Consider the following 21862-nt stretch of genomic DNA (forward strand, 5'->3'; position numbering starts at 1 on the left):
AGTCCAGTCTAACAGGAGATGAATAAATACATTTCTAACTGTGTAAATAACCATACGTTTTGCAATGGCAGAATTTATGGCAGAGCCGTTTGTATTTGATTACACATGTAACTAATGAGGTGGCCACTGACTGCGTGTACATATTCATAACAAATACAAAACCATTTAAAACAATTAAGCAACTTGTGTTTTATGGACTTTTATTTATTAATTCTATTTGTGCTTTTTATAACTTAATAGCACATAAACAAACTGAATCCCAACCACCCTCAAAAAATTGACAATGTGAGCAGTGCTGCCCCCCCACCCCCCTCCCCTCAGTGACAGGTTGGATAGGAGGATACACTTTAAGGAAGAAAAATAAACCCACAAAGAAAGGCACAACCAGCGCTGGCTGCATCCCCCGGAGTCGTCTTGAAATGTTCCAGCCAATCACATCTACAGAAAAGGGCCACTACACCCATGCCACAAAAGCTTACGAGTACACACTGAAGTTACTCAACAATTCAATATTCCTCACCAGCAGCAGCCCTTTCTTAGAGCAGTTCTGCAAGGGAAATTTAATTTGGACAAGACAAAGGAATGCTACCAGCTCTTGGGGACTTTGTCTCGCAGTTTTCAGTTGAACTGCAGGATAGTTTCACCTTCCCCATTCCAAGAAAAAGAAAAAAAATAGCTATATACAGGGAGAATACGATTCTTTCCCATGGTCTGTACAATTGGGCCTATACATTATTTACTGCGCAGAGCCTAATACAAAAAAAAAAAAAATTCACTCAGTCACAAAACATATTGCCATCATTCGTCTTCCCTTTTCTGCTGATAAGCCTCTTCAAAAAACAGTGACTTCAAGGTTGAAGACAAAGCATGGCAAGGTTAGACTGTCCAGGTCTGTGCACCGTCTTTCAAATTAAAGTTCACATTTGTATGGTAACGAGGAGGCGGGGATGGGCAACAAAAAAAGAGGAAAAAAAAATGATCTTGCTTCCAGCAGTGTTTTTTCATTTTCTTATGGCCGGAACTCCAATTCATCGACACTTATGACCTTGGCCGGCATGGAGGGTAGTGGCTGTTCTAGCACGTCCGATCCAAACCACTTGGCGAGGCCTGGAGGGTTGGGGCCCCCGTGTTGCTGGGAGCCATTTGTCCGGTGAGGGCCATGGCTCTGTGAGACACCTTGATGCACTGATGAGACAAAAAGGACAGTTTAATCAATAGCTGAGAAAATGTTGTCCCATTTACCTTACTTATTTCTGCTCTTATTGATCCTACCTAAACCTAAAATCCTTGTATTTTAGGTCATTCTCAGTGGCAGTAATCAGTAATAAACACCGTTGATGCACATGCCGAGTCGTAATATTTGACTTCCACTCACTTGGTCTCTGTTGCTGAAGTTGCTGCTGCATTACTGCTAACTGCATTTGAGTATTGGCTCTAGGAGGTAGAAGTGGATGCCCTGTTGCACTTAGAGGGTACAGCTGCTGTCCAAGCAGGGCAGGAGGCAAGCCTTGAAGTTGGGCAAGGTCGACGTGTGTTGGAAATATACCTGGTGGGTACAAGTAAGACTTCCATCAGAGGTTTAACATCAGGTCAATTCACAGTTAAATAAAAGTTATAAAAAGATGAGAAAGTGAGGATAAAACAAAAACATCACTAACCTGCCTGCACAAGAGCAGGGCCTAGCTGCTGGGGCTGGATACCCTGCGCCAGCATTCGTTGAACCACATTAGGGTGGAGCTGGGGAGGAGGGCGCACCATAGGGACATGTGATAGCAGCGGTACGGGATAGATGGGACGAGGGAAAGATGAGGGTCCTGGAGGTGCCATGGTGGGCGCATGGTGTCCAACAGAGCCAGGCCTGAGACGCTCATGGTTCTGGCTGGGAAAGGTCTGTGAACCAGCCTTTAGTCCTCCAGACTGGGCAGCACTACCATCCATCACCTCCAGGTATAGATTTGGGGAACTGCCGTCTGTAATCGCAAAACCCAAATCGCAATGTTACAGTGTTGAAAACGCATATACTGATCCTCAAACCAGGAAGTTGTGGGTAAAGTAATGCTCTGTACCATCTCGGGTGTGTCCTGCTGCCTCTTCCTTCATTTCTGAACGACTTGATGGTTCATCTCTGCTTTTCTCTTTTGTTGCGTACATTTTGCGGATCACAGATGTAGGTGTAAACGACGGGGACAACTGCAGTCAACAAAAAGAGAAACAAATTTATACCAGCAATACCAAAAAGTGTTTAGAGATTACAGACACAAGTGCAACTTGACAGGACAAGTGTGAACAATGACAGCTGGGTGGATAAAGTTTCTGCTCACCATGCTGGTGACAGCGTTGCCTGGAGAGTGTCTTTCAGCAGCCTGAGGGCCTGGACCAGGGGAGCGATTAACACGCTGCAGTCTGTGGATCACAAGCACATCAGCCGGACGCAACTAGAACATGCTAAACAATCCTCGTTACCGGGTTCAGGTGCATACATTCACGACACCGAACATTCAATTCATTATTTCACCATAAGATACTGTGAAAAAAACCCGTTTACCATTTGAAAATAAAACTAACCTATTTCGAAAGGATTTGTCCGGTGGTGGCTTGTAGCCAGACTGGAATGAGTGATGGGCATGTAGAGCAAGGTCTTGTTGAAATGCCAGAGCTTCCAGGTCTGCATGACTCACAGGCATCGACAGCAACCTCATCTGGTCAAACAAAATACACACTTAATACATATACACCATATAATAACACTAAATATATGTTCTCATAATTCAGCCAGTCGTTGTGACTTATCGGTTTCACTGAAAATGTACAACATAATATAGTAAACAGAATTATGTGTATTTTACAAAATAAAATATAAATTTACATAAAGACAATCGATTGTGTGTAAAATATATTTTCGATCATCAAATAAAGCCATTATTCAGGTTACCTGTTGCTGTACAGCAGATCCAGGGCTGATAGACCTGTGAACATCAAATTGTTCTGGCAGCATGGGCTGATGACCGACAGGAAAACCTTGAGCAAAGAGAGAGAAATAACCTTTATATGATCCAGCCCAACAAACACCCTCGACTTATAAAGACATTTAAACTGAAGATATTGGCTGCTGAAATGACTACAGCGCTCTTTAATTGTAGTCAGATACCCGTATACTGGCTTGACATTTGGTCATGCTGAAAACTCCAAAACATTTTTAAAATTCAATTTTGTTCAATGTTGAGCTTTCACTACGTTTTCTAGCTCCTGTGGAACATGGCCTCTGAGATTTCTTACACTCCTACATTCCTGTTGCTACTTCTCACAGACAGGGAGAATAGCATATGATCAAAGCTGTAATAACCTTTGGGTTGCATCATCATTAATACATTGTTAGAGGCAGCACTGAGGAAACATTTGAGATTCCACAAGAGTCCAAATCCTTGTGGGGTCATTTCATGAACTCTGTGGGTAAAGCCTATTGATGGAGAGCAAGTCGATGCATACAGTACGCATTCTTTTACAGTCCAAGGTAAGGTTTACATGTCACCTTTCTAATTAAATTACCTGCTGAAGGATGCATCCGACTGTTGAAGTAGTCGGGTGAGGGGGCCCTCTGTGGAAAGAGAGGGGGGGACGGGCCCTTGTGTAGTAGGCCATGCAGAGGGGCAGAGTTTGTTGGGCCCTCAGATTGGGCCAACAGATTACCAAGTAGTGTAGGAGAGCCACTACGAGCAGGACCTCCCAAGAGCTCCTACAATACAAACATGCACATACATTTCCAAAGATGTCACAATTCCCTTTATCGTCATTAGTCTGCATGTTCAGATTTAAAAGCAAAGCCATCATCCCTGGAATGTGGGACGGAGAATTTGTTTCACCCGTCAAACACACAAAGTTACAGTGTCCTTCAACATTAAATCTTCACGTTTATGTCTTTGGTGTGTTAAAACACAGATTCTCTTCTGATTGGTAGGGACTGTATATTTCTGCTCTAGCTTACATATAGCATTCACAGACTGGGTTTAACAGATTTAACAATAGTAGACATGTAATAGTCAATACTAATACAATCCCATGGGAACTTACACTCCTTTATTAGTTTGCATTAGGGCCGTCCTTGACTTAAGATTATTTTGAATCAGAATTTAAAGTTATTTTCTATGTTGTCCTTATTTTCACCCGACAGTTATCTAGCATGTTACCACCATGCTGTGAAGACAACACTCCTCGTCTATTTATGTAACGTTTAAGATCTGATGGGGCTCGGAGGACAGTCAGAAGGTTGGAAATTAGAAATCGATCTGTGGACACAATTTTAAAAAAGAAGTCGCCCCAAAAAGGCCTTAAATATAGATACAACTCTGGCATCATAATGATTGTGCCACAAATGAATAAGCACCTGCTGTGAAAAGAATAGATATCACTTCCCCCCTGAACTTCAGTTGACGCTCCCCATCTGTATGACGCACCACATAATCAGAACCAGAGGCCTGTAGTAAGATGTGACTGAGTATACTCCTAGACTAAACATTTGTCAGCATTCGCCTGAGAGGAAAGCCAACATACACACCTGAAATATGTTTTTCTGATGCTGATGAGGCACCCGAGCTTCAGACATCGTCACCACAGCTGGGTCTGAAGGTTGCTGCATTGTACGGGGAGAAGCAATAAGTGGACGGTGCAATGCAATCAAAGACAACCATGTCCCTGTAAAAACCCATCTCAGTGAACAATGTAGAGTGTGTGGGAGACATTTTGAAGTGTGTCAAAACTAAATTGGCATAGAAACTATCAGTGAACTCTATGAATATTTGGACACGCATCTTATACAGAATTTGGAGGAACCTCTTCAAACTGCACCACTAAAAAGCCTACTGAGATGGATTTGTACACGAGTCACAACCAAAGTGTCCCTCATGCAAGTCAGGTATGCCTTTAGATACACATATATATGGTTGTGTTCCTTAATGAGCATTCATACAATGACAGAGACAACCTTCTTCTTGTCTCAGTACAAAAATAAATCAATTACAAATTCAGAAGGTGACTTGCATAAAAAAAGGACACTTTTTCATAGATTTCATACATCACAAAAAAAACAACCTCCACAACATTTAAATACATTTATGCCCATCACTTTCTTGTTTGTCTATGAAATTTTCAAAACGTGGGTTGTCTAGGTTGTGCTGAAAAAGCTTGCATGCAGCATCACACTGGGATGGAGGTGCATTGAAACATGCACATCATGTTTACTTCTCCAGTAAACGCCTGTGTCACAATATAGATTAAGAAATATAAATACTTACAGTGTTTGTGGTGGTTTTGTGGTGAGTTGGCAGAGTTCCACTTGCCTTCATGCTGCTGACTAGTTTATTAAAGGCCGACATATCCGTGTCACGGAAGTGTGGACGGGCGCTGGAGCCACCAGTCAAAGCTTCCTCTAAATGTTGAGCCATGAAGGGCGTGCCATTCCCTCTTTGAGGAGGCGGCACTTTTCGCACCTGTGGTTCTGAGCCCAGCTTCATCCCCTTCATTCCTCCCTCCACCTCCTCCAGCGAGAGCACCGCACCACAGTTAGCTGTGGACAGATGGATACCATTCAACTTCATCTAGCACACTATAAAACTTAAACAAGTTAGTGCTGTAGAAGTAAATGGAAATGCTAATTAAGAGAATGCCGTACAATATAATAGGACACTGACTGCATACTTAGACCTCTAGGTACGACTTCTACGCTCACATTACTGAACAGCAAACACCTGGTGACCCTTAACGGGTTTCACGTTTCCAATTGGGCTGCATGCTTTCATGAGGTTAGCAGAGGTACAGTGTTCATAGTACAAGTACCAACAATGTGCACTTGCACTGTCAGATAATATCGCACAGCACTGTGGCAAAAGCTGAGCCAGGCTCAATGTTTTGGCCAAATTAACCAGCATCGTTTCTGCTGGAACATTTAGTGTCTGCTGGAGTAGTGTCTTCCTCAAGTACTATAATCAGCATGTACTGCTACTACAGATCTTCAAACGTATCCATACTGCCTAACAGTACATGAACAAAGATTCCAGTGGACAGTATATTCACGGTAAAGTTGCGTGATGGTATAATTGTTATAGTGAGCCGGCACTCACTGCTTTCCCGTAGCCGAGCTTTGTTGACAGACAGGGTGGAAAGAAGAGGCTTCAAGTCTATTTTGGCCTTGTGCAGCAGCTCCAGGATGTCCACCTTCTCCTTGCACTCCGATGACTGAATAGGTGTGAAGTATGAGGCAGGGCCTTGGCTCGAGGACGTGCCGCGTGGCTCAAACCCTTCAGAAGAGCAAAACAGTAAACGATTTAGTACATTGTGTTTGGGGGAATGTACATTACAAAGCAAAAATGTAACAGGCTAGTAATCAAGTAGCACAGGAGTGATATGGTAAAGCAGCAGTTTGATGTTGGCAAAGTTTAAAGCCTCATTTTTAAACAAGATACACCCCAAGGTCAAGATTTGAATGCCACACCCCCAGATCGAGGTTCAGTCAAGATTGGCTAGAAAATATGCCTGAATGTCGTATTCGCCTTTAACCTTAGCTTCAACAAGAGAACAAATGAGATCCAGGGGATGTTCAGTGAAGCAAATGTCCTTAATCTGTAGGAGTGGGGGAAGAAAAAGATAAATCGGAAATAAAAAAAAAATAAAAAAGGATTAATGTACGAATCAAGATTCTTATCTTGTAAGAGTCTGAATTGATCACAACTTCCAAAAATCAATTAAAACATTTTATTTTTCTACGAAAGAACAGATATTGCATTTGAATTAGAAAATTGACATTTTAAAAATACAGTGGCTGTCTGCCTCCCACACAGAATGCACTGCATGAAGGGAGTCCCAAAACGTCACTTTCATTGATTGAAAATGAAACGCAACGTTCGATCAAGCTGAATGAGGAATAAATCAAAACGAGAACTGTCCTCACAGCATGTGCTACATTACATCATGTAAACAAACCAAGTACTCATCAGCTGTAGGCTCCGGATCAGACTTCACACAACTACTTAAAAGATGGAGTTGTACTTGGCATCTTCCTACATTTCATACTGTGATATTGACCACTTATACAGTGTTTTTGTGTAAATTTTTCTAAGAAATACAAGGCAGCTAGCCTTCCAATTTTATTTATGTAATTAATATAATTTTTTCATACAACTTGAGCTTGTTATTCTTCAAGTCACCATGCATCTATAAACCTGTTTAGTAAAATGTTTTATTTGAGTAAGTTTAGTGTGAATAAATGTTACGTTTTCATTTTGAGTGTTTACATTTTTTCAATCTGTTGATATGTCCCATATGTATAAGTGTTTTGAATCAAGAAATCCAAAGATTTTAAAAGTTTCACAGCCCAACAGTCTGAATCCTTCTCAATACGAAAACCTTCTGAAACCAAACATGAAGGTTATCCTAATACTTCATGAACGTCACTTTAAAAGCCCACCGATCGTGGTGTTTTCATATGAACACAGCTTCACCAAAGAGTGTCTGGTTTTAGGCTACAGAGTTAAATGAAACTCCGTTATAATTACCTGCAAGTTTTTCCAGCTCCTCATGCGGAGTGGACCGTAGACTGCTGGAGCGGCTGCCTGAAGGGCTCAGGTTACTGGAGAACCACTGACTGAAGCGACTAGCCGATACGGGGCCCTCACCCAAAACGTCCTCGATCATCTGCAAGACAGAAAACGGAGCCTGTGAAACAGAGTGAGAAACAGAAATAACAGCAGGCCGAAAGGTACATGGACAAAGGTGGCACTTATGTTTAGGGTGTTTTCCCCTCGATTTAGCACAAAATGTGCTAGAAGATTGTTGATTTAATGACTCAAAACAGTCTGTTCACCACTATATTTAGTTCACCAATTAGGTCTAATATAGCTATAATGATGGGCATACATTTTTATTGTTGATATCGTTTGAACCTATCTTTAACCCCATACAGCAGTTTGATGACAATATTTGGAAAGTGCAACATTCAGTGATAATCCCCACCAGCAGCAGCAGCAGCAGCAGCAGCAGGTAATCTTGTGCTGACACACAGTATCTGCATACTTGATACTTGGCTTCAAAAAGGCTTCTTCATTTTACGTCAATAGAAATCATGAGCAGATTATGTAATCTTTCAGGTCACTCTAGTCTCTAAATTGTTCTTAATGATTGTATAAATACATGACAGAAACATCCAGCAAGTTTGTTTGAGGGGGCGGGACAAACACTTGAAAACCTCTACTGTTAAAAGTTGATCCTGATTAGAAGACTATGTCAGAAAACAGCCATCCAATTTGTGACATTCACACTTTTAAAAAAAAAACACCAACAAAACCACACAGTGCACCCCAAAACTTACAGAGGCCAGTCCTGGCATGGTCTTCTCCAGGTTGAAGAATTCATTGAAGTCAAAGTCTCCGGTCGTCTGCTCAGGCAGAACATCCGGGTGGGGAACCTCCTGATCAGCAGTAGACTGCAAACCTGCATCTCGCTCAACTGCCTGTCCACCATTACATTCCACTCCTGCACAACAACAACAAAAGGTTATCAAAACAATACCAGGCAGTTAACAGATTATACAAACGGTATGAAAAAGTTAAACTGCATTAGGCTTCGACATGCCTTCTCTTATGGACTCGGCCCGCTTCCTTGAGCGCTTGGACCGGCGCTTATCATCCTCGAGGATTTTATCGTCAAATCCAATGAGCTCAATTGTCTCCGACTGGCTGGTGGGACCGGCTGAGAACCACTCCGGCTCCTCCTCTGCATAAGAGTCATTCCTTCTCCTTTCACTAAACACCCGTTTGTCACCAAAGTCCCTCTGCAAATACAAGACAATATAATATCACTGTGTGAAATGAAAAAATTCACCTGCAAATAATTGATCAAATGAATGAGACCATTCTTGCAATACTCTTTGTACAGAGAAAGCACACAGATTAAGCGGGACTCTCATGTCCAAGCAGTATGTTGCTCATTCTACTAAGTAGAAAGTAAATGTTTGCTTTTATATCATTTCAAAGGTTGAGGCTTTTTTCCCCACATGTAAATCTCTTCATTAACTTCATAATCTTTACAGGGGATTTTGTGAAACAAAATACAGGACATAAGAGTTTGGTGGTTTGGCAAAACATGGCCAACCTCAATGTACTGAATGCCTCACTGTCCAAACACTATAGGGAAATACATTATGGATGGACTGAAAGCAATGAACACCAACCCTGAATCTTTTATCCTTAAAGTCTCTCTCACGTTCCCTCTCTTTCTCCACACGGGCCTCTCTCTCAAAGGCTCGGGCAGCAATTATGCGGCCACTGCCGATCCTGCGTGCCCCTCCTAGACGAAGACTCTCATTCTCCTTATTTTCCAGGGGGCTAATTGGGCGACGGGCGTGGGGTGCAAGTGCAGCGTTGCCTTGACATCCACCTCCGAAACTGCGTCGCTGCGGGCTTAGTATGACATCCAGATCATCCTCCTTTAACCGCTCTCGAGGATCTGAATACAACGCAGCAAACAAGCTTGGCTTTAGCTAGTTAACACCAACGGTCACATCATAACCAAACCAATAATCCAAAGCAAGCTTTGGTTTAAATCTTAATCTTTACATTTCTAGCTTCGGGTCATTTACCTGGAATTCTTCGTTTCAAAGGAACTCTGTCATCCACATAGTCCTTTTTAAAACCTTCCACTGGAGAGTTACGCTCTGAAGTGGGATACAGTGAGGCGTGCCACTTCTCAGGGTCCCAGACACCATCACTGTATCAAAACACCATTGGACACAATTAAAGCACACACACTCAACCAGCTGACCAAAACAAGACAATTGACTAAAATGATTCACAAAAAATAAATCTCACCTGAATAAAAGATAATTTACATGTTGCATATAAAAAGGCTAATACAGGCACAGCTTATACGTCTAATATTATATAGTTTTTGTTTCTGGACATTAGAAAGACCAATTATAGTACAATCCCACAAAAGCACTTAGTAACAGTTAGCATGGCCAACATAATCGACAACCAACTACAACAGTGGATTTGAATTTTTATTCTGTTAGCCAAGAAGAGGAATGCTACTTTCTATCATACCAGATATTTAATGATATTCATCAGTCATCCATGTCTAAAATAAAAACAGGATCGACAATAATTTAAGCAGAAAACACACAAACACTGTTATGGATTAGGTGAGGGACTAATCTTCTGAAGCAACAGTTTCCATGATTTAGACACTGCCTCTACAATGTACAAACTACAATAAAATACAAGTGATCTGCAAACCAAACACTTTTATATGCCTTTTAACTCTCAAGCAGACATTAAACTCCACCTAACATCTGAACCCATCTTTGACTAGCCACTTGTCAGTGTTACGTCAATATTTCCTCTAGGAATTTAAATGGGTTGCTCTGTTCAAGACTGAAGTAAATGTGACTAAATAAGAGCAGATCCTACAGTTATTCAGGGGACACCCAAATTTAAATCTTTATCAAATCTAATTTAAGTTATAGAATTGTTTGAGGTTGCGAGTAAAATACTTCATGACATAATAATCCCATTAATTCAAAGTAACTTTTATATAAAAACATTTGATCCTTCACAGTTACAGCGGCACATATCAGACAAAGCCTCACTTGATGCCTACTTTGATCTCTATGCTGAGATGTGGTCTAACTTCAGAGGCATGCAGGGACATGTGCTTTGTTTTCTATACTGAACTCTGAACTGAATTAACCCTCATCAAAAACACCTTCCAGCACACTCTTTTATAACAGCCAATGAGAGCAAATATTGTTGACTCATATTTAACGCTTTTTCATTCTCATCAGCTCATGATTTATGTGAACACATAACTATGACCAAAGCAGACACCTAACTAAGTCAGTTACTGTCAAAGAGAAGTAAGAAAGTTCCCGTTTTTCAATGATGCCCATCTATACGGTCACATTCCACAAAGTTTGCTATAGACGAGCAGATTATCATGTGGATTGTGTATGATGTAGATAACATCCAAGGAAACTCATTCTTACCTGTCATATTTCTCAGAAAGGCATTCTGGCCTTTCATTTGAGACTGGCAGTTCTTTTATTTCCAGAAGCTCCTCCTGTGTAATAATTGATGATCAGAATCAGTTTTTAATGGCCAGGTACGGGTGCAACTACCAGGAACTTAACTCTGGTTGTTGTTATTCACTCACACAAACAGGTAAAATTGCAAACAATAATACAGTAGTGCAACGGTGCTGTGTAAATATGCTAGAATTAATATACAATGAAAGTAAAAGGTTGCTTTATATACAATGCTGTGAGTGGATATGTATAGTATAAGCATTTCAGTAAAACTAATGGTTTGTGTGCGTAGAGAAGAACACTGTATGGCCTCCATGTTACATCGTTGGTATTTCTCATCACCTTGGTGTATCTGTAAGGAGCTGTGGCTGCTGGCTGGTTAACTTGGTCCACAGCAGCATCTCCATCACCGGTCTTCTGCTCGACACAAGCGTCGCTCTCCATGACTGCTCTCTCAGACGGAACAAACCGCGTCCAGCCCAACAATTAATTGGTTCCTGTTGGAAACATATTGAACGTTTTTAAGTTTATCATGCAGCTCCATTGAGTTAATTTAGAAAGGTCTGGACAATATAGCCTTATTGATAAACGTAGCACCTGAATTGCTCTTTGGTGTTATTTTAAACTTCTTTGGAAACAATAGATAAGAAAAGAAACCTGGCCACATACATGAACATACAGTCAAAAATGATAAACATATGATCAATAAACTTCACCTAACGTCAGGCTAACTTAGCAAACGCTGCTAGCCAATTAGCAAGTTAATTGACAACAGCCATAGACCGCTGACATGGGACGTGACACGTCAATTACCATTATTTACCTAGCCGTAGCGTTAATTGACAAATTGCTTGTAAAGTTAGTATCTGGACCGTGAACGAAGCCGTTAATAAATACATCTCGAGCCAGTAACGTTACAGACCGTTGTTAGATTCTGTTGCTAACGTTAAAATGAATCATCTTTGAACTGTTTCAGGAAAATATACGCTAACAATTACCCCAGATATTGGTTAGCTAAGCTAGCGTCCAACACAGTTGGAGTTAACTCTGAACATCATCCAGGGTATCTTGCGTAAAATGTGTACAAACGGTTGGCTAACAAAGGAAGTATGTTTAGAAAAACACACACGACCAACTTACTGTTTAAATGCTGCGTGGAATACTGGTTGCTCACGGCCGAGCAGCGGCAGTACACGTTAGTTAGCTAGCTAGCTAACCTAGCACCTTTAGCTAGCTAGCTAACTAACTAGCTGGGGAATTGGGGATAATGCCCACCCAGCGAGTGCCAAAATCTTAAACCGGTTGAGTTGTTGCAGTGGTATCAGCAAACACACACTATACTGGGGTAACTAAACAAAATAACGATTCCAGGCAAAAAATTAATTCACACGGTGACTGTGTAATCTCAAATTATTGTCTGCTCTTTCTCTGTTTTCTAAGTCGTAGCAGCAATTTTCCTCTGATCACCGCTTTAAGAAGGTCCTAGGAAAGATTACATTGTGCCCATTGCGCCTGTGTATAATTGTATACAACCTGGTGTGCGTTGGCGGTGTTTACTCATATTGAAATCATACTACAGGAATTACGTGATGCTAGTACGATATTTGTTTTGCAGCTGTACAAACGGTGGTAGAAAATCTAACTTGATTTTTAGGGTTTCAATTTACACTACATTTAGAATATTCAGAAGGCAATAGTTGGGGCACCTATTCATTATCTTGGGGTTTGCCCGATTTGACACTCAATCATAGCCGTCTCCCGGTGCTTCGTGTGAACATGTAAGACCCCGCCCGCACGGGCTGTCTAGGACTGACATTGCGCTCCGCCGTTACCCTGAAAGGACCCCGGGTGCGTTCCAGACCTCCTGTTAGCAGTAGTGGTCACCACAACACAGCGAGAATAAATAAGTCACAATGAAACACCTTGTATTCAAAATAAGACTTTATAACATTCGAATCAGCTCCAGTTTTAGGAGATTATTTAACAGTGTTCAAATGCAAGAGAGACACATTTAACGTACACAACCGGAACTCAGCGCAGCATTTTGAAAACATTACATTTTGCCGTGGACGACTGTGTCTGGAACATACCCTACAGTCACGTGACGAGGAAAAATAAACGCGCTGCACTTAGTTACCCAAACAAATTGTCCACATTGTTGAAGGGTGTTAATTGTGTTTTGTACTTAACACTGTGGTAAAGTTTTGGTGTTCGTGTTTACAGTAGATGTGATGTTGTGGTTTTACCGCTCTGTACTCTAGTGGTCTGGTGTACTACAATGCAAAGTAACGCCAGAAAGCCAGATCCAGTGAGACCACGTCTAAGCAGTGTCAGTGCTGGTGGTGATAGAAAACAAGTGCGCAAAGTTCACACAAGGAAGCTCCCGTACAGAGTGGGATACAGCTGGAACAAAGGTGGAAGACTCAAGGAGCTGAGGATAAGGTGCCGAGACACTTGAATTACTGTATTATCTCTTATCTTGTCATTGATAACTTTAACAAACTGTTTCAACCACTTTAGGCACTTGGCAAGAAAGTTCCTGAAGATATGGATGGAGAACACCTTTGGCCGAATTCTTCCCCATAAAGCCAAGTAACATGTTCAACTAATTTCTGCAAAGTGGGGTCATTCAAATAAGAAATAATTGTATCTTTAAAGCTAGGATCAAAGTCTGTTTGCCACTTTCAAATGTGCTATCTGACCCTGAGTTAATATTACATGTCGCAGGTCCCACTACCACACCGTGGTCTTGAGACAAGCCTTTGCAGGATGGAGAGACGAGTGGTGGACGTCCAGGAGGGAGTGGAGTCTCACAATGCGGGCAGAGTGTCACTACAGGTACACGAAACAGTCCTGTAACTCAGTCAGCTGTTCACAGACAGTGGTTGTTTCTTCTAATTATGTGTTTTTTGTGTTTCAGGTATTATCTGTATAACTTGGTATTCCATAGCTGGCGAACATTTATGTCACTGCAGAGGGAAAAGAAGCGCAAAGTCCAAACTGCACAATCATTTGGTATGCTTTTTGCACACACAGTAAGAGTATATCTAATCGCAAAGCCTGATGTTGTTTTAGATATCACAAGCAGCTGTTTTGTTATAATTATTTCCTTAATAGCTGACGGGCATCGGATGCGTCTGGTTTGGGAACGATGGAAGGTTTTCACAGAAATGAGGCGGATGAAGAATAGAAAGCTTGAATCTACCCTTGAGCTGAACAGACTTGCGACCCTACAGTAAGATCATTCGTTGTATTTACAAATCAGACACGTATAATGCTGAGTGGACTATCGGGTTTTTAATGCTATTATGTTTATTTCACCTGCGCAGTTCAGCGTGGAGATCATGGCGGACTCGGCTGCAGCAGCATCAGGACCTTCACACTTTAGAGGATCAAGCCCTGAAACAGAGGGCGCTCACATTACAGAGCAGAGTAAAGACATAATCCAACACACGCATCACCCAACATTATGTGTGATGAATGCTGATCTCCTTCCTTTGCACTCTGCGTGGTGATTTGTGAATGTCTATTTTATTTTTTATTTTTGTCAAAGACTTGGTTTCAGTGGAAAGAAATGCACACAACTGCCTGTTGCCAGAAAGAGAAAGAATCCAAAGCTGTGCTTCACTTCATGCTCAGACTGAAAAGAAAATCATTGCATCGTTGGAAAAGTTATGTGTCTTCCCTCCAAACCAAGAAAAAGTCACAAGGTTGTTATAAACTACCTGTCTTTCTTCCTTTTAATATAAACCAAACGCTCATCAATACTATACTTTTTCTCATTTTTAAGCCCGATTACTAAATTTTCTTTTATAATTCCTCATTTTTTAGCTGTGGCGCAGCGAGCCTGCGATCTCCGCCTGGTGATGATGTGTTGGAGTCAATGGAGCAGTGCTTTGCATCGTAAGTGGTGCGAGGAAGACCGTTTGCAAGCTGCAGGGCATTTGGCCATAAGGATCACCCAGCGCAGAGCACTGGAGCGCTGGAAAGCTTGTATCCTTAGCCAAACACAAGATAAACACACCTTTCATTTTCAACCAACAACAGCATCAAACGTAGCTCAGCGAGGGATCGTTTGGGCTTGTACAAATCAGAACAGCTGTTTGATTCTTGAGCTTGTCAGTAGATGTGACGTTGTGCAGAGAAGAAGCTGAAAGAAACAGGATTGCAAGTCGGAGTCATCATCGTCATCTACTGGTAGGATGAAGAGCAAATTAAGCGTATGAGTAGAGATTGCGATCATTCGATGCATTGATCACTGTGTGCTGTCTTGTTGCAGCGTGCTGGACTGCAGGGACTTTCCCTTAACGTCATCAGGAGCAAGACACACCGACTGAACAACAACATGGCTGTCCAACATTATCATCAAACCGTAATTGATGAGCGCTCTATCATTATAATAATACAGAGTCGAAACATACATCAAGTTACGTTTCTAAAAATGTCCCTTTTGTTGTTTTTCGTAGATGACGTGTAACTATTGGAAGCTGTGGCAGGACCGTTTGGAGGAGGCTGAAGACGAGAGCTTTCAACCCCTGAAAGAAATGGCACTGACGACCCACAGGTGCTTTTATTTACATTTGTTTGCCCTTGAGGGAAACATATAGTCGTTGCTTTATGTTTAAGATGTTGCATATTTCATATAAAGTGTTTCCTGTTTGCATGATTTTGTTCTTTTTCTAGGACATCTCTGTTGAGCAGATGTTTTCACCACTGGAGAGATACACTTGCTGAACAGAGACACATGCAGGTATGTGTTTAGATCCAACACATGAGAAATACCTATAGAGCAGAGATCAGGACACATCATATCAAAGTGAATTAATTCATTCAAAATGTAGCCAAACAGTAGGTGAAATATGAGTGATGATACGTGACCTTAACTTCCACATATAGTTTGAATGCAAACTTAAAAATCTGATGTTTTTTCTGCAGGAACTGGAGCATCGTGCAGACGTTTGGTTCGCTGAAGGCGTGGTGCCTCGATGTTTCAACTTGTGGGTCGAGTTTACTTTACAGAGAAGACTCCGTAAACAGAGGAGACACAAGGCAGAAGTCTTTAACCAGTGAGTTACGAACCCCGCGATTTGTACATGTGTGGCTGTGATTTATTTCGGTTGCCTCCACATGATTTGTTTGATCGCTGTGTTATCAGGCGGCGTCAGTACACTTTGGTGTTTTACACCTGGTGGGGACAATCGGAGAAACACAAGGAGCGGATGCTCTCCGAGCGGATGGTGCGTTAGCTGTACACAAACTACTGCGTGTTATTTATTACGAGCTCAGGTGTGTATCAGATACTGACCGATAACGTCGCTGTTACCAGGCAATTCTGCACGAGGAGCGCTGCCACTTGCAGAGAGCCTGGACCCGCTGGAGGCAACGGACAGAGCAGCAAATTGACGAAGAGGAGAAACAGGAGGCTTCAGGCCGTCTGTACCTTCACAGACTCCTCCACAAGTCGCTGACACGGTGGAAGGACAACAGCGCTGAGATAAGAGACAGGTGAAGCAACCCACGTGCTGCAGAAGTGTTTTGAGTATAGTGTGGGGGAACCTTGCTGGTCTGTTGACTAACACATACTTTGAATACTCTTGTTTGCATGTCAGGAGAAATCGAGAGCTGCAGGCTTGTCATCAGGGTGACCTGCGCTGCACGAGATTGGCTGTGGATACATGGAAAAAGGTAACTCTTGTAGTACTTGTTCGTTCAGTTTGCACAACATTTGTCGACGTAGTACCTGATATACATCTGCTCTTGTGGCTCAAGGTTTAAAGAAAGACAGAAAGTGACCTGTTTAGGTCTAGAAACTTAGAAACTACTTTTTAATTTCTTCAACATTAGAAGATACCAACAGTATTCCCATACACAGTTATCAGATTCAGGTGTGTGTGTGTGTGTGTGTGTGTGTGTGTGTGTGTGTGTGTGTGTGTGTGTGTGTGTGTGTGTGTGTGTGTGTGTGTGTGTGTGTGTGTGTGTGTGTGTGTGTGTGTGTGTGTGTGTGTGTGTTAATGGCTCTTATGTGTTCGGTCAGTTTGTTCAGTGTCAGAGAGTGAAGAAAAGCAAAGTGAAACAGATGCAGCGTTACCATGAAGTTCAACTCCTCAAACACACGTTTGTGGCCTGGAAGGTACATGAGCGTCTGAAATCACGTGAGTTCTTAAGGTTGGAGTGTTAAAGATAAAGCTGATGCACTGTCGCCTGCTGCGTTCACAGAAACGCCGCCTACAGATGTGTCAGATCTACGGTCACGTAGAGGAACTTTACTGCCAACATCAACGGATATTTCTCAGGTGTTGAACACAAATTCTCACGTTTATTCCTTTACCAGGTCTGACGTCTGCTCCCATTTTCTCCATCTAAATGATTCATGTCGGCTTTACCTCAATGATCTCTCTTCAGGAAGGTCCTGTGTGTTTGGAGGGAGAACGCAGTGCTGCAGACAGAAGTCAGGCTCACAGAGCAGCGAGCACAGAATCACTTTGAGCACCGCCTTCGACTTAAGGTTATAAAGCGTATGAAAACCTGTCATAGCTATTCCTTTGTGGGAACTTTTGCTTATTGCTGTCTTTGCACTAATTCTGTCCAGGTGTTTGTTGCTTGGAGAGAAGCAACAGCATGTGCAGCATCAAAGCGACACCAGCAGGGGGAAGCAGTCAACAAGGCTCAGAGCTCCATAAATCAAGGTGACAACACATGCAGTATATTTTCAAGATCATTGTCATTTAATTTTTTCTCTCCCATGAATGTCACTTATTTTTATATTATGTATTTATATATATATATATATATATATATATATATATATATATATACATTTTATATTTATCATATAATTATTTTGGTAGTCATGTATATTTCTTACACCAATAGTTTGATAGTTAGGAAGCATTATTTATTTTTTGTAAACACATTTATATTATTTAATTTTTTCCCACTTTTACATTTATTAGAAAGCATTTGGAAGTTTAGAGCAAACTGATTTTTCTCTTACTATTATTGCTGACGGCTGACTTTTAAAGATGACTCACAAAACAACACAGTCTGTAATGAAGAGACATTCTCACACAAGGAAAACCTAATGATACGGACAAAACAAAACAGTTTATTGCAAATTAAGTTCAAAACTTTAAGATTTTTAAATGTTCGTTACAAAGAAAACTTCTTCTTTTCAAAAAGAATCCTTTCTAAAATGATTTCTTGTGTCTCAGAAATACGAGAGCCATCGTCTTCTACAGTTGTTGTTGTGTCAGGAAACTGTTAAGATTAGGCACATGTACCTTGTTCAGGTGCAGGTTTTTAGATTGATGTTTTCTGTGTTTAGTGCGGCTGTTGCGGTCTTTCAGACAATGGAGGAAGCAGACCAGGGAGGCTCGGAGAGAGCGGATGTGCATGGAAAAAGCCAGGCAGCACCACGACTCCAAACTCCTTTCGAAAGCACTGACAGCCTGGAAAAACCATCACAACCAATTACATAAAAACAAGGTTGTGACTTTATTATCCCTGAGCTGTTGCATAAAGCCACACTGTAAACTTCCCGACATGAGTTTTTAAAAATGTGATTATTTCACAGGTAATGAAACGACAGGGAATCCTTTTGCTGAGATTAAAGATGTACCAGACCTACTTTGACCAGTGGAAAATTAAGGTTTGTTTCTTTTTCACACACTTTAGCCTCTTAACTCTTCAAACATAAAGATGACTGTACTTGTCATTAAGAACTCAGCCAGTAAAAATGGTTGTATTATCTCATAAAGTGTGTTTTTTTTTTTAGCTTGACCAATACTAGTGACTAAAAGTCAGGATATCTCGGCCTCTACTCTTACTTTTTTATTTAAAAGATTGTCTCTCACATCTCCCCTAACTTTATTGAAGTATAAATGTGCTTGTGTACCCCTTTTAAAACACACAATCTGAGCCAGTTGTAGTTTTACTTGTATGATGTTGTTTCTTATGGTTGTTCAGCTCTCTATATGGAGCAAGGTTAGACAGTCAGATCAATATCTGTGATTTGATATAGTGCAGTTAAACTGGCCGTGACTTTGGTTTCCTTCCTGCGAACAGCTGCAGCACAGACGGAGAGAAGCGAAGCAGACGGAGCGAGCGCTCTGGCACTGGTCCCTCACTCTTCAGGCCAAGGTAACCCTTGCCTGCACAGCCGTCTCTCACTGCAATATTGAGCACCGAACTGTAGAGTTGGCGCTCACGCGGTCTTGATGCTGTTTTGTGAATTTGCTGCAGGTGTTGTATGGATGGAGGCTGCAGGTCACAGAGCAGCGCAGGAAACAAGAGCAGGCGGCCAGAGCTGCTCTGGTCTACAGAGACCAGCTGCTGAGGGAGGGCGTGACGTGCATCCTCACATATGCCGCTCACATGAACGATCTCACAACGAGCCTAACGCAGCACAGCCAAGAGCAGGTTTGTTGAGTTTGTGTCACTTCAGACGTAAAATCATTGAATAATAATTGAGTATCATTTCATCAAGGCTGCCTGTGTCCTGCAGAGGTCACGACATCTCCACAGAGTGGTGAAGCGTTGTGCGATGCGGTGGAAGCAGCGGGCGCTGTGTAAACCACGGAGAGAGCAAGAGGTCAAAGGGCAATCACCCAAGAAGAGCGTGACCTTCTGTTTGACTTCATGTGGATTGAAGAGTGGATCCCCATCTGACTCAGAGGAGCAGGAAGCTGAAGATGGAGTCCTTAGCAAGCTGTGAGTCTGAGCCCTTCACAGGCTGTAGATCTGTGTTCAACACTTGGACTCAGTCTAACAGTTTTTTCATTTTTTTTGCAGACAACTCAGCCGTGCGCCTCGACGTCAGCCACGACGCTGCGAGGAACTGTTTGAGTCTCCACTGACAATATAGTTAAACAAAAAATCTCTACATTTCTTAAAACTAAACATGTATTTCAAGTTATTTATGTTCTCTTTAAACATCATGTTTCTCACTCAGCGGAAGGAGCTGACAAAAGCTTTTCCTTTTTCTTTTTCCAGCTCCCGAAATCAGACCGCCGTCACCAGCGCTGCAGCAGCTCCAAAACCCTCGCAGCTCAGTCGTCCTTCACAGGAAGGCCGTCGTACAGCGTCGTCCGGCCTCCATCCTCCATCCACATGTCAGAGCAGCATCATATCTAACGTGTTGCCCTCTGAACCGAACATGTCCGCTGTGGACTCTCCTCAGGAAACCCAAAACCAAGACGTTCTTTTACCCCCTTCTGCTTTCATGACCACTGTGACCAAAGATATGGTAATAGTCACCTGTTCGAATGCGTTCAAAGCTAAATTGAGTAACTTGACTTGGTTATAACGTCTGCTTTTTTTCAGAAGTCGGATCCAACTTTAGCTCTGACCGGAGAACTGCTCGGTGTTCAGCTGGACATGGTGACATACCAACAGGACAGAAAGCAGCTCCGGTATGAAATCTGTGACGGCAGTCTTTCCATTCCTCTCAGGTTCTTGAACACAGTTCACACTGAGTGATGTTTGTTTGTGTGTGTCGACTCAGGGCATGGCAAAGACTAAAAGAGGTATTACAAAGCTGGCTGCAGACCAGTGGAAAGGAAGAACAAATGGAAAAAAATGCTGTCTGTGAGGAGTTGAAGGAGGTAAGAAGATGAGATAAATCTGTCCTTGTTTTTTATCAAACACTTATGAATGCTGCAGACAGCGCAACAGCACTGCAGCATTTTGGTACTTGCATTTTGTATTTTACACTTTAGAGATGATACTGTATTAATGATATACTGTTCCTTAATTATTGCATCCCAAATCTCTAGAAACCATCAAATACTTGTGATGTTGTGTGTTCCTTCAGCGTGATTGAGCACATCTTTATCTTTAAGTGTTTAACCTCTTCTCACGACAACCAACCGTGACGAACAAATTAAAAAAGCAAATAAATAAAAATACTTTGACCAGATTGAAAATGAGCCAGAATGAATGCAGTTCATAATCAGAGGAAATACATTTAACCGTACGACTTTCTTTTATTATGGAAAGTGCTGATCATGAGGAAAGTTATTTCAAGGTGACTTTCCAAATCACTTGAACTTATCGCTTACATTTTTCATGCATTCTTTTGGGTTTCCGTATGAACAATAAATCATCGTCTGTGAAAAAGCCAAACAATCAGAGATCACACGAGGGGAAGCGGTATGAAATCGCTGCCCCTCGACACTCCCAAGTTGTTTTACTGGTGTCACAGCCGATGTTTTTCATGTTGACAGTTGGAGGAGCGCATCGACAGGCTGTCCGCTGAACTGGCAAAACGGAAACCAACAATGCTGCTGCATGCAAAGAGGATCCAGCATTTACAGACTGCTCTCCAGTCTTCAGGAGCTTTTTTCCTCCATCAAAAATCAGAAGAGATGGAAACAGACTGCTCTGTGTTTACATTATCGGCTTAGATCACATTTCTTAAAATAACATGAACTCTGACACACGAATTGAATGAGGAAACTGTTCACCAGCTGATGCATATTTTAGAATAAACATTTGTACTTCTACTGCACTCCTCTGACATCTTGATCCACATATTGCTTTTTATTCCTGTTGAATGACACATAAACTGTATTTAAAGAGCAAAAAGCATTGTCGCCAAGTTCCTCACCGCAGCTTTTACTACAACATTTACACTTAAAATCTGCGAAAACATTGGATAGGGGTCGTCCCTGTGACAGATGGTGCTAAATATTTCCATATGTGTGAAAAAAGTCACTTGAGCTGCCCTTGCACAATAGGCGTTCTATTTATCCGTTAGTACCGATACCTCTACTACTTTTGGAAATCTATGCAAGA

The 21862-nt window shown here is 41.8% G+C and overlaps 2 protein-coding genes across 4 annotated transcripts; one reads left to right on the forward strand and one right to left on the reverse strand.

The window, feature by feature from the left end:
• Positions 1-327: 327 nt before the first annotated feature.
• eif4enif1 (eukaryotic translation initiation factor 4E nuclear import factor 1) lies at positions 328-12508 on the reverse strand. 2 transcript variants are annotated; one of them, XM_079186202.1, is made up of 19 exons: positions 12209-12508; positions 11411-11565; positions 11030-11103; positions 9626-9753; positions 9218-9492; positions 8620-8818; positions 8357-8520; positions 7545-7683; positions 6114-6290; positions 5289-5560; positions 4553-4627; positions 3547-3733; positions 2933-3018; positions 2566-2699; positions 2322-2403; positions 2067-2190; positions 1659-1970; positions 1376-1546; positions 328-1185 (listed from the first exon to the last, which is right to left on the reverse strand). In XM_079186202.1, exons 2-19 carry the CDS (start codon positions 11510-11512, stop codon positions 1010-1012), a joined length of 2877 nt encoding a protein of 958 aa, XP_079042328.1. In that variant the 5' UTR covers positions 11513-11565; positions 12209-12508; the 3' UTR covers positions 328-1009. The 2 variants fall into 2 exon arrangements, with proteins under 2 accessions (XP_079042328.1, XP_079042327.1); XM_079186201.1 differs by having other exon boundaries at positions 7545-7704.
• A 678-nt stretch (positions 12509-13186) lies between these two features.
• On the forward strand, positions 13187-21637 carry sfi1 (SFI1 centrin binding protein). Of its 2 annotated transcripts, none has more exons than XM_079186199.1 (30): positions 13187-13510; positions 13589-13660; positions 13796-13906; positions 13989-14083; positions 14186-14303; positions 14398-14500; positions 14622-14778; positions 14900-15061; positions 15192-15265; positions 15348-15440; positions 15535-15632; positions 15752-15818; positions 16004-16134; positions 16224-16305; positions 16395-16573; positions 16678-16753; positions 17103-17198; positions 17285-17361; positions 17471-17573; positions 17658-17754; positions 18393-18553; positions 18642-18716; positions 19133-19207; positions 19310-19486; positions 19572-19777; positions 19859-19930; positions 20060-20312; positions 20390-20478; positions 20571-20670; positions 21292-21637. In XM_079186199.1, the coding sequence occupies exons 1-30, from the start codon at positions 13347-13349 to the stop codon at positions 21469-21471; spliced, it is 3543 nt and encodes a 1180-aa protein (XP_079042325.1). In that variant the 5' UTR covers positions 13187-13346; the 3' UTR covers positions 21472-21637. The 2 variants fall into 2 exon arrangements, with proteins under 2 accessions (XP_079042325.1, XP_079042326.1); XM_079186200.1 differs by having other exon boundaries at positions 15195-15265.
• Positions 21638-21862: the final 225 nt, after the last annotated feature.

Source organism: Pholis gunnellus (assembly GCF_910591455.1).
Source record: "Pholis gunnellus genome assembly, chromosome: 3".
NCBI lineage: Eukaryota > Metazoa > Chordata > Actinopteri > Perciformes > Pholidae > Pholis > Pholis gunnellus.